General features: G+C 49.5%; 6 protein-coding genes across 6 annotated transcripts; 2 read left to right on the top strand and 4 right to left on the bottom strand.

Annotated features, from left to right (window-relative positions):
• Window positions 1-203: 203 nt before the first annotated feature.
• YPK2 (Serine/threonine-protein kinase) lies at window positions 204-2,212 on the top strand (the record flags this gene model as incomplete). The annotated part of the gene is made up of 3 exons (XM_064896213.1): window positions 204-225; window positions 274-1,967; window positions 2,018-2,212. 3 exons carry the CDS (start codon window positions 204-206, stop codon window positions 2,210-2,212), a joined length of 1,911 nt encoding a protein of 636 aa, XP_064758900.1.
• Window positions 2,213-2,827: 615 nt separating this feature from the next.
• LTR64_001835 (uncharacterized protein) lies at window positions 2,828-3,390 on the bottom strand (the record flags this gene model as incomplete). Its single annotated transcript, XM_064896212.1, has 2 exons — window positions 2,828-2,881; window positions 2,920-3,390. 2 exons carry the CDS (start codon window positions 3,388-3,390, stop codon window positions 2,828-2,830), a joined length of 525 nt encoding a protein of 174 aa, XP_064758899.1.
• A 530-nt stretch (window positions 3,391-3,920) lies between these two features.
• ibp1 (Cdc25 phosphatase Ibp1) lies at window positions 3,921-4,418 on the top strand (the record flags this gene model as incomplete). Its single annotated transcript, XM_064896211.1, has 1 exon — window positions 3,921-4,418. One exon carries the CDS (start codon window positions 3,921-3,923, stop codon window positions 4,416-4,418), a length of 498 nt encoding a protein of 165 aa, XP_064758898.1.
• Window positions 4,419-5,550: 1,132 nt separating this feature from the next.
• Window positions 5,551-7,355, bottom strand: LTR64_001833 (uncharacterized protein; the record flags this gene model as incomplete). Its single annotated transcript, XM_064896210.1, has 2 exons — window positions 5,551-5,575; window positions 5,608-7,355. The coding sequence occupies 2 exons, from the start codon at window positions 7,353-7,355 to the stop codon at window positions 5,551-5,553; spliced, it is 1,773 nt and encodes a 590-aa protein (XP_064758897.1).
• A 2,130-nt stretch (window positions 7,356-9,485) lies between these two features.
• On the bottom strand, window positions 9,486-9,925 carry LTR64_001832 (uncharacterized protein; the record flags this gene model as incomplete). Its single annotated transcript, XM_064896209.1, has 3 exons — window positions 9,486-9,649; window positions 9,748-9,771; window positions 9,856-9,925. The coding sequence occupies 3 exons, from the start codon at window positions 9,923-9,925 to the stop codon at window positions 9,486-9,488; spliced, it is 258 nt and encodes an 85-aa protein (XP_064758896.1).
• A 2,983-nt stretch (window positions 9,926-12,908) lies between these two features.
• Window positions 12,909-15,405, bottom strand: ORC4 (origin recognition complex subunit 4; the record flags this gene model as incomplete). Its single annotated transcript, XM_064896208.1, has 2 exons — window positions 12,909-13,571; window positions 13,630-15,405. The coding sequence occupies 2 exons, from the start codon at window positions 15,403-15,405 to the stop codon at window positions 12,909-12,911; spliced, it is 2,439 nt and encodes an 812-aa protein (XP_064758895.1).
• Window positions 15,406-15,570: the final 165 nt, after the last annotated feature.

Genomic DNA, 15,570 nt, shown 5'->3' with positions numbered 1-15,570 from the left:
CCGTTCCCTTCAGAACTATCCCTCAAGCCGTTCGAGTGGCGCAGTCTTGCTTGCAACAACTTCCGCAGCATCCTTCGTCACCGCGTTCTCGTGTTCACTTGTCCCTCTCTACCATCACTCCTTAAGAAAACAGTCTGCAGGTCCAGACACTAAGAGAAGCTGGGGTAATTTTGTATAGGTGGCTCTGGGCCTAGAACTACATCATGTCGTGGAAATTGACAAAGAGTGGGTGTGATCTATTCGCCCAACATTGTCGAGGCTAACAAGTTGTAGAATTAAAAGAGACTCATCTGGCGCCTTTGACGAGTGGCTTCAGCAGTAGATCAACCTCAACATCCACAATCAAGCACGAAGATGCAACTACCACCTCAGCTCCAGAGACTGGCGATACAGCCACCACACCTAATTCTGCCAATGGAATTGCCGCGTCAGAACACCTCATCAACCCTCCTGTTGCGACCGTGAAGCCAGGTATTCTCATAGTGACCCTGCACGAAGGAAAGTCCTTTTCGCTACCCCAGCAATACCATTCAGTCTTCAACTCGTATTACGGTCAGGCAGGCCAAGCAGGATCGGTACGGCCGACATCGTCTTATGCACCAAGCTCAGCTGTGGGCTCCTATTCACAATCAAGTCGTCCAGTATCAACACATTCTGGAATCAACGCTGCACCAACGAATCATGGAAGATACATTAGCAAATACCTTCCTTATGCATTACTCGACTTTGACAAGAATCAGGTTTTCGTGGATGCTGTGTCTGGTACACCCGAAAACCCCCTCTGGGCCGGCGATAATACTGCCTTCAAGTTTGACGTTTCAAGAGTGACAGAATTGAGTGTACAGCTCTACCTGCGAAATCCAGCTGCAAGACCTGGTGTGGGTCGAAGTGAAGATATCTTTCTAGGAGGCGCACGAATAACACCACGTCTAGAAGAAGCAAAGACATTTGTCTCTGATCCCAAGAAGAGTAAAAAGGACAATGAGAAGGCGGAAGCTGCCTTCAATACCAGCGAGAAGCAGGCTGGACAGTTGGGCGCAGAGTGGCTGGACATTCAGTTCGGTACTGGTGCTATAAAACTTGGTGTCAATTACGTCGAAACAAAACAATCTACTCTGAAGATAGAGGACTTTGACCTGTTGAAAGTCGTTGGTCGAGGAAGTTTTGGCAAGGTGATGCAGGTCCTGAAAAAGGATACCGGTCGAATTTACGCCCTCAAGGTCATTCGCAAGGCACACATCATCTCAAGATCTGAAGTCGCACATACGCTAGCTGAAAGATCGGTACTGGCGCAAATCAACAATCCCTTTATCACGCCTCTCAAGTTCTCCTTTCAATCGCCAGATAAGCTATACTTTGTTTTAGCTTTTGTCAATGGCGGCGAGCTATTCCATCACCTGCAACGTGAACAGCGATTTGATATCAACAGATCAAGATTCTACACCGCAGAGCTACTATGTGCACTCGAATGTCTACACGGCTTCAAGGTCATCTACCGAGACCTGAAGCCAGAAAACATCTTACTGGATTACACTGGACATATCGCGTTGTGTGATTTCGGTCTATGCAAGCTAGATATGAAAGATGAGGATCGCACCAACACATTTTGCGGCACTCCGGAATATTTGGCCCCTGAATTGCTTCTGGGCCAGGGCTACACAAAGAGCGTGGATTGGTGGACGCTCGGTGTACTTCTTTACGAGATGTTGACAGGTCTCCCACCTTTCTATGATGAAAATACTAACGAGATGTACCGGAAGATTCTCCAGGACCCCCTCCAATTCCCTGGACCAGAAATCGTCCCAGCCGCAGCCAAGGATCTTCTGCAACGTCTTCTCGACAGAAATCCCGAACGAAGACTGGGCGCAAACGGCGCCGCCGAGATCAAAGCACACCATTTCTTCGCTAACATCGACTGGAGGAAACTGCTGCAGCGCAAGTACGAGCCAAGCTTCAAACCGAATGTGGTATGTGACATCTACACCATTGACTCATTCCATCACTAACAACTTTACAGGCCGATGCACGAGACACCGCCAACTTTGACCGCGAATTTACCTCGGAAGTGCCCAAGGATTCATACGTAGAAGGACCGATGCTATCAGAAACAATGCAACAACAATTCGCTGGCTGGTCATACAACAGACCTGTCGCTGGATTTGGAGACGCTGGCGGTAGTGTCAAGGATCCGGCTTTTGGCAGCATTCGGTGATCACATGTATTTAACTGTATATTTGAGTGTTTACGAATACAGTGGTAGAGATACAGCAGAGACATTGCAGTGGTCTTTCATCGGTATTTTTGAACCGGCAATGCCTGGCAGTGAGGCATCTATATAGACACTCAGTTCGCTGCACAAAGGTCTTGGATTCAAAGCTCCTTTCTTGGGATACTGCCATTTCTTCTTGCCGTGTCCTTATCCACGAGTCGTTACACCTCGAGAACCTCATGTTTAGGCTTGCAGCTTGTAATGGTGATGTTCAATCAGTATTTCTTTCGAAGTCTTCAAGTGTGACCTTTCCTCGCAAGTTTGCTGACTCTATAGCATGGTGCCAGTCCCTGGCAGCTCGTAGACTTCGTATGAATACAAGGATGTATATTCGAACACTTTGGTTTGGGGCTCTCGGGAAGGCAGCACATAAAATGATGTGTCTTCCTCGAGACCACTCAGGGTACAACGCCGCTCCTGGAATTCGTTTGGTGTCCAAAACACAGAAGTGTTCTTCTTTTTCAAAGGTTTCTGTACCATCGTCGTCTACCAGAGACTCTTCACCACCCCTGTTTGGCCATCTTCCTCGCCCTAGCAGTCTCAGCAATATACCCCTCCTTAAACAGCTGCCTCCACCTCTCCCTCCTCTTCATCTTCTTCAGCTGGCCCTGCCTGATATGATATTTCTGTCTCAAGATATCCTTTCTCACGTCATTTCCTCGACTGTTGATTCTCGACTCTAGCAACTGAATAGTCTTGGTCAAGTCAAAGACCTCAGTGACGCGAATTTGCCGACCTAGACTGGGCGTGAGTCGCAAGGATTCTTCTCTGGAGGCGTTGAGGTCGCCTACGAGGTTGCCCATCACACTGTTGTTGATGTCGTTGGCTGAGCGAGGTGGTACCATTGATCTGGGATTGAAGGGGGAGGATGGCGATGTGGTGGTGCGCTGCGATAGTGAGCCGCCTCGGCCGTAGTGGTCGCTGTTGAATTGTGGAGGTGTAGCTGTGGCTGTGGACGTTCTTGTTCCTCCGCCACCTTGATATTTTTGCTTTTGTTCTGCTAGGAGTTTGTCGAAGATGCCCATTGCTGTGCTCTTGGCGTCTGGACTTGGTGGTCTGGCTGGTTGAAGTCGATCGGGACGTCTGTAGTTTTGGTTGGATGAGAGAGAGGAGAGATCCATGCTTGGTGGTTGTTGAGATGGGCGTTGCGTCCGTGGTTGGGCAGCTTGTGTTGGAGTCTTTTGCTCGTCATCTCGTCGGCGTGAGGATGTCGTGAAGGATCGATGGGAGGAGGGTCTGCTTGAGTTGGAGGACAGGGATTGTGATGTCTTCCTGGTCGTGGCTCGCATCGATGGACGCGATAGAGCTTGCATGTCTATGTGCATATCGTGAACGCGTCTGCAGAGACTCGCCGAATTCTGCATTGTGGTAAACTGAGCGCAGGGAGAGCTCGACGATACAGTATTTGATTGATGGGGAGATGAAACTCGACTCGATCGCAATTGCTGTGCTGAAAGAGGAAAGCTGTAACCAGCCAATCACAGCAGCGAATCTTCGGATTCTCAGGATGAAGAAGGTAGAGCGGACAGCGTCTAACTTCTGTACAAGTTTGGCCACATATGGGATGAATGATTAGGTCTCCGCAGTAATCGAGTGCGAACTGTCTCAGTACATGATCTTGTTGAAGCCTGCCTATAGAGAGACTTCAAAGATGTCAAGCACTAAAGCGGCCTCAATAACACTCTCATCTCTCAAATATATCAAGCCCGTAGACCTAGCAAATTCTCTACAGGATGCCGAAACCTCCTCCAAAGTAGCCATCGTCGACGTGCGAGACAACGACCACGTCGGCGGAAACATCAGAGGCTCGCAATGGGTGCCTATAAATCAGCTCGATGCACGCATGCCGGAACTATTAAGGATCAATCAAGACAGAGATCGTGTCGTGTTTCACTGTATGCTCAGTCAGCAGCGTGGTCCCAAAGCTGCTCTGGCATATGCACGAGCTCGAGCCTACCAAGCTGAGAAGGAGGCCAAGGGGCAGGGGAAGAGCTCGTCGACTGAGGAAGAGAAGACGAATGTGGAGGGAAATGGAAAAGTATACGGTCAGGAAGTTTGTGTGCTGGAAGGTGGGTTTGGGGCCTGGCAATCTTCTTATGCTGAGGACGAGACATTGACGGCAGATTATGTTGAGGATTTGTGGGAGTAGGGTGAAGCCATCCTAGTGCAGGATTGATACTTGACCACCTGGACCAGAATCACTGTTTTCTGATTGCTACGTTTCAGGCGAGCTTTCATTGTTCGGCTACCATCTTCGAAGTCTAAAAAATCCTTATGAACGGCTCTACTCAGCCGAAGGTCCTGTCATGACTCTTCACTAGCAATAAAAGAGGCTTTGGTCAAGGTGAACAAAAGATTGAGAATCCTCGAAAAGCATGTCCAGACTCGATTTCGTGTCATTCAACTGATGCAAAGTTGTGCATGGCAGCTTATAGAGCAAGCATCAACACAACGGTCAGAGTCCGTTTGGATGTTGACCAGACCTAATGTGCCTGAAGTTTCGACTGGTGCAATAGTCGGTCTGACCCCAGTGGGAAATCGACTATACAAGTACGTTCTGACCAAGGTTGTGCGCAGAAGCTCAAATATGCAGACGATTCCGCTACTTCTGCGGCAGTCGTTGCACGAAGATAGCTACGTCACTTGTCAAGAGTGGGCGAAGTGATGTATGCACATCCAGAGATTCCGTGATACATGGAGACAACGCATTTAATACTCCAATCTCGAAGGGACACGTACTATCCTTGTACGACATGACTGTCACGCTGTCTTTGTCCTGTTGCATGTTGTGACAGTTATACATCTCAGACAATATGCACGCAACATGACTGGCAGACCAAACTTGGAATAATGACGCTTAACATTGAGCCTAACCCAAATGAAATAACTTCTGACGATCGCTAAGCAACGCTCTCCAACCTGTATCACCATCGAACTCCTTCGACGTGTTCAGGTCCGATGCTGATACACTCAACAGAAAGGGTATCTAGGAAGGAAACAAATTTGCATATAGCCTGCCCATGTCTGAAATCCTGCCGTTACTTTGTTTGATGTTGTCGGTCATCGTCCTGAGTCTGGAGTACAGGGTGTTCGAAATGTTACACAAGTGGACAGGAAGACGATGAAAAGGAAAAAGGCATGTGTTGGCGTGAATGGTCCATGTGTGTAGACACAACAGAGATTCGAGAAATCGTTTCGTCGTCAGCGGCCGGCAAGGTTTGGCGACAAACAAGACATGCCAAAAGTGTGACTAGATTTCTTGATCAGCCAGCTGCCAACACTTAGACATGGCCTAGCCTTTCCAGCCTGGCTTGCACGTAGATGATCAGGACGCTTACCTGTCATGACGGCGGAGCTGCCACGCTTGAGCATGTGAAGCTTCAAGTTCCTGTCTTCGCCGCTCTGCTGCCTCACTGCCGACATGCTTCTTCAAAGACTGAACAAGCTCTTCTGCAGCAAACCATGTCGCTTTATGGAAGGCACCGAAGAAGTCCCATCTGAATCGAAGCACATCCTCCAATGCTTGAATGCCTCGCTCAACATCTACGCCGATAGTCGCGGATCTGCGGAGGTGTGTCCTCGAGATATGCTGTAGCAGACGGAATTTATAGGGAAGCAAAGGATATGGGCATTGTCGAAGTTGGAAATATGCGTAATCGATGTAATGCTGCGCAAGACCATTGCCCATCTTTTCGTAGCAGATCGCCATGATATCGTAGCAATTCACAGTAAACAGGTGGCTGGAGCCCATCACGCTGTGTAGCAATGGCAATCCAGTCGGCTCAGTCAACATGTCTAGGCATTTCTGATGATCGCCCATCAGGTGAAATGCCCACGCATGGTGAAACTGCGTAATGGCAAATGTAGAGGAACATCCCTGATTCATAGACAACAGAAGATCTTTGCTACGGTGAAAGTCGGCGTCTAGTTCCGCCTTGAGCATGATTTCTTTGATGGCATGTTCCTCCTGCTCGCATTCTTCTTGTGGCGACGTGAAACCTATGCTGGTACCTTGTTGCGAGATGAGCTTGCCAGCTCTAAAGATCGGCAAAACAATGCGACTCGTTACATTGGCAACGCTTTCGGCGCATTCGCAGCAATCACTGTAAAATTGCTTGAGCAGTTCTGCCTGTTCGTTAGATACGATGACGGCCTGTATGTAGAAGACGGTAGGTAGGATCTGCATGCTATCACCGATGAGCAATTTCTTGAGATTCTCTTTGGCTTCAGCACGAGTAGCGACATCAAAAGAGTCCAGAGTTGTATCTGAATAAAGTGATTGTTGTACATAATACGCAGCGAATTTCATCAGCTGCCCTTCAGACTCGCGAAGACGAAGGGGCCGATAGGCATCTCCCACGTTCAGGCCAAGGAACCTGGCCCACATGAGTCGACGAGTATCAGTCGGTTCTATAGACAAAGTCATTGAAATGAACAGCTGCGTTATTTCTTCCGGAGTTTCGTCCTGACCTGTGCCAGGCCGACTTCCGGTCAGGGTCGACGTCCCCGTGAGGGGCCTATGAGTTTCGAAGTCACTCTCAACGTAAGGAGGAGTATCGAATCCTGTGTCCGAGTCCGAGTCGTCATCCTCGCCAAGTTCCATGTTAGGCACCACAGTGCGAAGGGGCCTGCTTGGAGGAACTAATGGCATGTCGTTCAAAATCTCGATGTTGGCGTGGTTGAGGAGCTCGAGAGCGTCCTCATAGCTCATCTCACCGATAGGTCGACCTCTCCGTTTCCCTGTCTTAATCGTTCTTTGTGCCTGCTTCGCTATTTTGGCCGCTTCGTATAGTTTTGGAGCTTGACCTCTGACGAGGGTGACATTGAAGTTCAGAGGGCGCGGCAGGTGAGTGTTGGTTTCGATAACTTTGTTCATGGCACAGTAATACTCCTGTCGGACTTTCTTGAACCAGCCCCATGCTTCGAAACGGAGCTTTAGCTGCCTCTTGGTGACGGACAAGTCACATTCAGTCTCGAGGGTTTCAACGACTGTCGGTGCTGTCAATTCTTGCTCTAGGTACAGGCTCTGGATGTAAGGTTTCCATTGCTCGAGAACATTTGGGGAGTATCTCGTTGAACGAGTCATGGTGGTGCTATCAGCCGTCACTCAATGCCCAACCTGCGAAAGGTTTTGGAACAACATGCACCACTCGTCACAGCTTTGAGGTGACAGGACAACAAAAAGGACTATGTGCAACCCATAGATAATGGTGTGTGTGCTTCAGTGTAAGGCATTGAACGAAAATGGCAGGTAAGTCTTCCCTGGATGATCGTTAGTTGAGGCGGTAGCCATTCGATCCGTCACATCAACATCGCAAAGCAGACATGGCATGTTGATCAGCAAGTAGTAACCTATTGTGGCACAAGCACACGCTGAGCCGTGTTTTGTGTACTTTGTGCGAGCGTGAACGTTTCAGGAAGGAGCACAACCCGCAGTTCAGGACATGCAGTGCATGGCGTAGGCGTAGTCGGCTTAACGGACTGTCACAATATCTGCAGCGCAAAACGTTGTGGTCGGGGTTAATTCAGCCAGATCATGCTGTCGCTTGATTGGACAAATTGTGCCGCTTGGCTGCTGGCTTATCCTGGTTGGCGGCTCCTGAGGCAGGAGTGACCATCGATCGAGGGGCATTTACCTTTCCGGGACGAAGCGAACTTTAAATTCGGCCTTTGTGCAAGGTCACCCCACCATGAATTTCGCAACCCTGCAACACCTTCCAGCTCTTCCACTACGAGCAACATTTCGAGGTAGTGGCTCTTCATCGCTCGTGTTTCATGCATGCCACCTACCTCACTGAAAAGCTCACTTACAGTAGCGTGTGATGAAAAGATGTCAGATGCTTGGGCTTGTAGGATCTGACGAGACACACACACCCTGCTAGAGTAGCACAGCCTCTGTCAGTGTGATCACATTTTCACTGACTTGCAAGAGATGTTACAGGGACAATCCTGGTCAGCCGCAGTCAGCCCCACAGCTAACGATACTCAAGTAATGTGCTGTGTATCAGAGACAGCCTGATTTCAAATGGCTGCGATGCGGTCCCGCGGAATCTGTGCTCGCCTTTTCAGTGCACACAACAGCAAAAGCCACAATGTAACGCTGAGCTCATGAGGATCTGCGGAAATACTGTCATACACGACCTTCGGATGGCTGCAACGAAAATTGATCGTTCGTATGGGTTCGCGTAGCCACGAATTTGCTCCCAAGTCCATACGAGATCTCGTCGCACTTTGCTGGGAATACCGAGATGTTTTGACGTGATTTTGATGTCTTGTTAGCGACCATGTCGGCTGACTCGATCTTGCATGCCCAATAAGTGAGGCTAGAAGGAAGCTTCTTGACCAAAATTCATCGCTTTCTGTAGAGGTGGCCGGCTCTCTGACCGGGCCCATGTACGATTCCGACGGTCTTCGTAAGCGGAAACAAAGAGTTGAACTCAAAGTTGTGTTTCTTCGTGCCTTGGGCGAGACTCGAGCCTGTTTGACAGCTCATCGGTACTCGGCTAGATGCTTCCAATTTTATCGTCAAGTGCATTTCCCTGCTTTGGACATAGACAGATTATGTTAGTGGCTGTTTGTCCACGTCGTTGTTCCTTGACTGTATTCTATGCTGGCCTGATTTCAGTCGCTGCGTCATGACAGTAATTTCTTTCTCGAGGGAACTCAATTTGTAAAAAGTCAAAAGCCTGGATGAACTGATTGCGCTCGATTTTCACAAGCAGCGTCGTCTTTGGCAACTTGTAAGAGGTCGTATCACACCCTCTGTTGATGCGACGGATACCGGTTTGTGTTGCTGAAGTCGCCAATGCTTGAGGTTGATTAGTAACCCAATCGTCGGCTTCGCGAAACTCGGGTGGAAGCCAAGTGGCAGGATCGTTCTTGGTATGACATTGCTACTCGAGTACAATTTCATAGTTGGAATACTGTATGCATGCATCGTGGTCTGTGCAGCTCGCTTCGCTGTATTAGAGTTAGTGGAGGAGGTTGCGTGAAGTCTAATAACTTCGGTCTGGAATTAGAATCCTATTGTGTCTATAGCCAGACTATGCAATCATCATTCCTCGTGCTGGACACTTTTTGCTCTCGATATCGATGACCAGTACTGTGGCTTAGCGGCATCTCTTGTGCAGCAAGTATGGTGTATCGTTCCTGTTACGACTTTGAGCGTCGGATGCATCAAAGCAACATACCTCAGCACGTCCCTTCAAGCACCGTATCAACCCATACCCCATCCACGCACTTCTTGTCCTCTAGGAGGCTTCGGAGGCTTATCGTCGGCGTCATCCGCTTTAGGTGGCTTCGGCTTCTCTGACGGCTTCTCCTTGGGAGGATCACCACATCGTCTGTAACGTTTTCCGGTCTCGTTCTCTTCAAAGAAGTCTGAATGGGAACTGGTCAGAAACGGAACTGCCGAAACAGACAAGAGAGATTCCGGTTGTGCAACAGAGGAGAATCGTGTACACGTGCAAGCGACCTACCACTTAAGTGTTGAGCACCCAATCCTTTGACGAATTAGCTTGGGTTACACAAACAAGACAAGCAGTCACGCGGTCGAGCAGATGGTTGGTGAAGGTGGTCCAGCTTACCCACACTAGTGACAGACCTGGCTTTGTTGGCTGCTTGAACAACCGGCCTAGCCTGGCGATCATTGTCCATGTTGAGACGTGCGAGCAGTATAAATTCAACGTTGGTTCTTCAATTTAGAATTGAACCGAGCAAGAGTAGGACAAGAAGGAAAGAGTTGCGGAGCTCGATTCTCGCTGGTATTTGAACTCCGCAGCTCGACCCGTGACAGCTAAGGGCTGGAGGAACTTCGTCTCGTAGATGGCACGATTTTCGCGTAAGCTTGATTATAATAGGCGGTGAAAACACAGGATCCAAAATGAGCAATTAGCTTCTTCTCGGCTCCAGCAAAGTTCAGGGGATGGCGCCATTGAGGCTTCATAAAATGGAACCGATCTTCAGAAGCGTTCAGTAGTATCAGAGCCATTGTTCATGGGTGGCTGTAAAACCATCCAACCGATGCAGATTGTCTGGATGTAAGGTATTTTCGACCTTATCTGCCTGGGTACAGACAGGACCGAAGCATTGACTGCTGTATCGATTGCCCAGCCTGCACAGCTCTGCAGAGCACCACGACCCTTCTGGTTGTGTAACACAAGCACAGACTTCCATCTTCCCCGACCAATGAGCCGTCTGATTGTGTTCCTCGGTCTGGTGTCGACGGAGGCGTGCTTTCGACTGGTCGACAGCTGTCGGTGCTTGCTGGAAGAAGCTTGGACTCAGAGCAGGTCCATGGACTGCAGCTAACACGTCTTTCCAAACCTCACATCGACAACAGAATGCGAGAGCCGGATCGACGAGGAAGGTATCAATAGAAGCGAAGACGAATTTATCTCAACATCTTGATTGGAGTGTTCGGCTCGGAAGCAGATCCCTCGCACATCAGATTCCGTTGAGCAGAAATTTGAATGTCGGCTGAGAGCCATCAAAGCATTGTTGTACACACTGGCTATGTCGACAGCAGATGTCAATGTCCTTGAAGTGAGATCAATAACATCCGCTTGATCTGCTTTCGCCAAATGGTCATGCCGTGGTCGCTGCTCGTATAACGGCTTCAGCCTGAAATATTTGGGCCACGGCTTGTTGTTGTCTCACTGAACTGCCTGTTGTGCTACCAGATGACGTTCAGCCCCTGGAGACAACGCAGATGAGGTCGTCGAATATGATCATATTGACTCTGAGACTCTTTCCAAGTCTGGACGGCCAATGTGATTGTTGCTCCTAGGAAGAGCTTGTCCGTATGAGCTGACTGTTGTTAATGATCAATGTGTCCTAGAGAAAGAAAGATGCAAATAAGATAGGAACGTTTGGTAGATGTTGAGTGAAGTCAACGGATGCTGCTCCACGTGAGCTCTGCGGATGCGCTTGCCTCTACTTGAAGTCAAGGCTGCGGCACGGAACGTTAATTACCAGTGGCATCGGAAGGCTTGAGTCAGGAGCGATCGAGACACACTTGAAACCTGCCTTGAGGTGTAGAGACACGGGGTATGATGATTCAGAGTTGACTCTTTCTTCCGACAGGTTGTGCATCACTTGTCTAAACCTACCTGGCTCTAAGGTAGACGTTGAAGGACGCTACAAGGTCGGTCTCTGGAATCGCAAGGGCGGAACTTCCACTTCTAGAGTGGGCCAACAGAAAGAACAGTGCCTTGGCAGGCAACAGTACAACAAACGATGGTCAACATCCTGAGCTCCACGGCAATACAACACCATCTCACCACTGGATATGGTTAGCACGTGTTTCAGCTGGTACGCAATTGTGCTACGGGCAGAGCCTGCTTTTGTGCCAGTTCGTGAAACGTATTGCTATCTCCAAGCTTCAATAGTGGCTTTGAAGCCGGCAATCCAGACTCCAGCAGTCCGAACTCAGACGATCCACAAACTCAATGACCCGGCATTAGACTCAAGTCATGTGCTCGCCCTCCCTCTGGTTGTACCAAGCTTGAAATTTTGTCCTCAACCAGCTGTCTTTACAAAGATGGCATATTACAATGCCGTTGTGATCTATCACATCGTTAGTCTTACCTTAGTTGTGATGGTCAGGGCTACTGAAGTGGCTGTTCACATCACTGGCGGCTCGACTAGGGCTCATGCACATCTGGACGATCTTCACACGAACTAAGCTCCATGCCGGACCGGCAGCCCAAATAGTCCTGGTGTCGGAACCATGAGACCATCGATACAACAAGGTCTCGTCACCCAGAATCAAGCTGCGCAAGACTTTGATCTACCAGGCCAACCATTACATAGTCCCTGACGAATTACAATATGGCCTTTCCCTTCATTTTCGGGCCAGCTTTTTGCTTGAAAACACGGTGTATCGCGATCATGCAGTAACCGAACCGACCTTACATGCAAAGGCCTCTCGAGGGCCTAAGCTGCATTTTTCAAGTCAGGAAACACAGTCGGACCACGAAACCTTGTCGAAGACTGACCTCAATGCTAGAAAGGTTTGCTGTTCGTGTCTGGAATACACGTCAATCACTTTCCACGTGCTCTTCTTCATTCAAAGGTGATGAATTGCACGCTTTGAACATACAGCTTAACATCCCCCGCTTGCATTGCTGAACCCTGAAGTTGGTGTGTTTGATCGAGGTTTCGAGCACGATCATGCACGCCCATCACTCATTTCACATTCGAGCATCTCCTCGGAAGCGAGGTATCCAGCGTTGTGGTACGCTCTATGCACTTAATGTCTAGACATCTGCACCCTCTTTCTTGTGACTCGCTTGGAAGAGGCAAGCAAACAGCATTTTGTTGCGGCACTTACCTATCGCAGCTGCAAGCGAGAGTTACAACTTTGACGTAGACACACATCTCGATCTACGCAAATCGTATCGAGGACTTCAGAATCTCTGGCCAGGCGCAACTTGACAACATTGTTCTATGCCTAACAACGCCACTCATGTAGCAAATGGCTTCTTATTGGAATTGATGCTGGCTGAGGCGCCAAGTCGCAGTGTACTGGTACCACGTGAATATGACACGTCAGACATTCGAATATGCACGCGGCACGAAGCAACTTGAAAGTTGTACAGGTCTACCTAGTATCATGCATCTCTCGACTGCATTGCTCTCACACTTCGCTACACCACTTGCTCAGCACTTCCCCTGCACCTCCACCAAACCCACCTTCGTCCTCGAACTTTTGTCCAATAGCCCACGCCACATCTTCAAGCGCGACCTCCGACCGCCACGACCTCGTGTCCCCCACCTCTGCTCCTCCACCTCTCATCCCGCCATCATCCTCCCTAGCACCAACAACAGGCACAATCATCCCCCACAATCCTAGCTCTTCCCATGCTCCCCGACATGTTTCCCTACCCCATTGCCTCAGTGTTCCCGAGTGCGTCACGCTACCAAACGCAGTTTGCTTCAGACGCGATGTCTGAACAAGCTCCGTGTAGTGAGTGTAGACCAGGTTGAAATTGGAGGTGGTCAGGGTATGGATGGTCTCGAGCCGGCACATTGAAATCAGTAGCGACAGATGCAGGACTGGTAAAGTTATCAGCACTGCCAGGATGGAAGGCGGAGCTGATAATTCTGGACCTCGTGTTGTAAGTTGCGCCGCCCCTGTTGCCACCATTCGTGCGTCGTTAGTAGCTTTCCTCGTCGAAAACGGTGGCTGTGATATCGCTATCGAGGGATACAGGGCCATGAACAGGTCTGGCAACGACTTCGTAAAGTAGAAATGCGATCTGACCAACTTTTGCGTATCCTCAGACGGCAGAAATGTTGCCTGACATCCATAGTTAGCATAATCCCACCAAAAACACATACAATTTCCAAGTATTCACCTCAATATACACGTTCCACTGCTCAGCACACTTCTGCTCCACCACCCCCATCCTCGCCCTCTCCTCCTCCCCAACCACAAGCGCTCTCCTAACTTCCTCCTGCCACTCTCCCAAAGTCCTGCATCCCGGCACAAGTACCCAGCGATGACTAAACCGTGATTTGACCCTCTTCTCCAGACACTCAATCACATCCATCCGACAACTACATCCCACAACCACAATCGGAGCCTTCCGGCTCTGCGCGATATCAAATAGATTGTACAGTAGCGTCTGTCGAGGATGCGTGGTGAAGAGGTCGAATTCATCGAGAATGAAAACTATGCTTTTGCTTGTGGTAATTTGTGCTCTGTTGTTGTTTTCCGTCTCTGTGTCATCATCCATCATCTCGTCAGGGTGGCTGAGGAGACTAAGTAGACTCGCCATGGTATCTGCGTAGCTGGCGCCAATGTCTTCCGTCTCTCGTTCCTCGAGATTGCGGGAGTGTCCCAGCTGGCGCCAGATTTCACGTAAGGCCTGGCGATCGTCGGTTTGGATGAAGCCATTCAGGTGGACGGTGTGGAAGTTGTTGAAGTATGTGGAAGAGAGGTCGGAGAGTGCTAAGTCTAGGAGTAGGGATTTGCCAACGCCGTGAGGGCCTAGGAGGAGGACGGAGTTTGATTCTGAGGACTCAATGGTCGCTTTGAGTAAGGAGTGAAGTTGTGTGTATTGTGACTGGAGGTGGGCGGGAGGTTGGGATGGTAGAGAGCTGGATGTGAGTCGAGAGAGCACAATGTGTTTTATTGCTTGTAGGTCAGGGGCATTCTGCACTAAACTTTGCGTAGAAAAGGTCTCTGTATGTGGTAGTTCGGGGACGGGTACGGTGGCTGATGGCTCATCGAGAAGCATGTCTTCTAGCACATCATCGTGATCTTCCTCCTGATCCTCCTCTTCGACCATAGCACTCTGTGTTGCATCATTATGCTCAACAGCCTTCGACTTCTTCGGATGTGGTGTAGCCCTTTTCGGCAGTTTCTTGAACGCAGGAGTCTCAATGTCTCTGAAACCAAGTTGTTCTTCGATTTCCTTTTCATCCTGATCAAAGATGACAGATTTCCGCACTCCTCGTTTCTGCTTTCTGGAAGGTGTCAGGATACCTTTCAGGGCAGGAGAGGCTGGCGCAGATTCGGTCGGCTCTCGCGAGGTCTGTGTAGTCGAGCGTCCTGAACGCTTTGTAGGTTTATCCTGTTCCATAGTCTCTAGTAATCGTTTCGGAGGTCGCCTTTGCCTGCCGCTAGATCGTGGCTGAGGCGTCCCTTGTCCATCGTGCTCATCCTCGTTCTGGTCTGCAGCTGATTCGCCGTTGAGCTCGTTGGTATTGTTTCCATTAGCAACGTCCTCTGACTTGCGATCTGCAACATTGCGATCAATAGGACTCTGCTGGCTGCGACGAGTTCTCGTGACTCGTAGAGATCGAGTTGTAGAAGGTGTATCGCTTCGAGACAGTACGTCTTCTTCCGAGATATGAGAGTCCACGTTGTCCACCCGGTTCGCTTTCCGTCGTGATGTTGCACTCCTGTTTCCACTTTTTCGAGTCGATCTTGAGGGAGTGTTCACTTCATTATCGTCAGACTGATCTCCTTCGAGGTTGACGCTGTCCTCATTCTCCTCCGTAGTGATCTGGCTGCTAACATGTCGTATCTGCGGCACAGGATCTGCCAACAAAGTCCTTTGACTGCCGTACCTTCCAGTGCGTCTGCGTTTCGATGCTCGAGGAGATGGGTCGAAGTCAGAGGACATTACTTCGTGGGCGCAGAGGAGATGCTAGCATTTGAGCAAGACTACAGTGTCATGAATCACAACGTATGATTTGCATATGCTTAGTGGGGTGTGCCCAATGATTGATCTTGTATCTTGTGTGCTCGTATCTAATTTGACACAATCGCGAAAGTTGCACGAAACTTC

Source organism: Lithohypha guttulata (genome assembly GCF_036872675.1).
Source record: "Lithohypha guttulata strain CCFEE 5908 chromosome Unknown scaffold_1, whole genome shotgun sequence".
Taxonomy (NCBI): Eukaryota; Fungi; Ascomycota; class Eurotiomycetes; order Chaetothyriales; family Trichomeriaceae; genus Lithohypha; species Lithohypha guttulata.
This window is presented reverse-complemented; position numbering and strand designations above follow the sequence as displayed.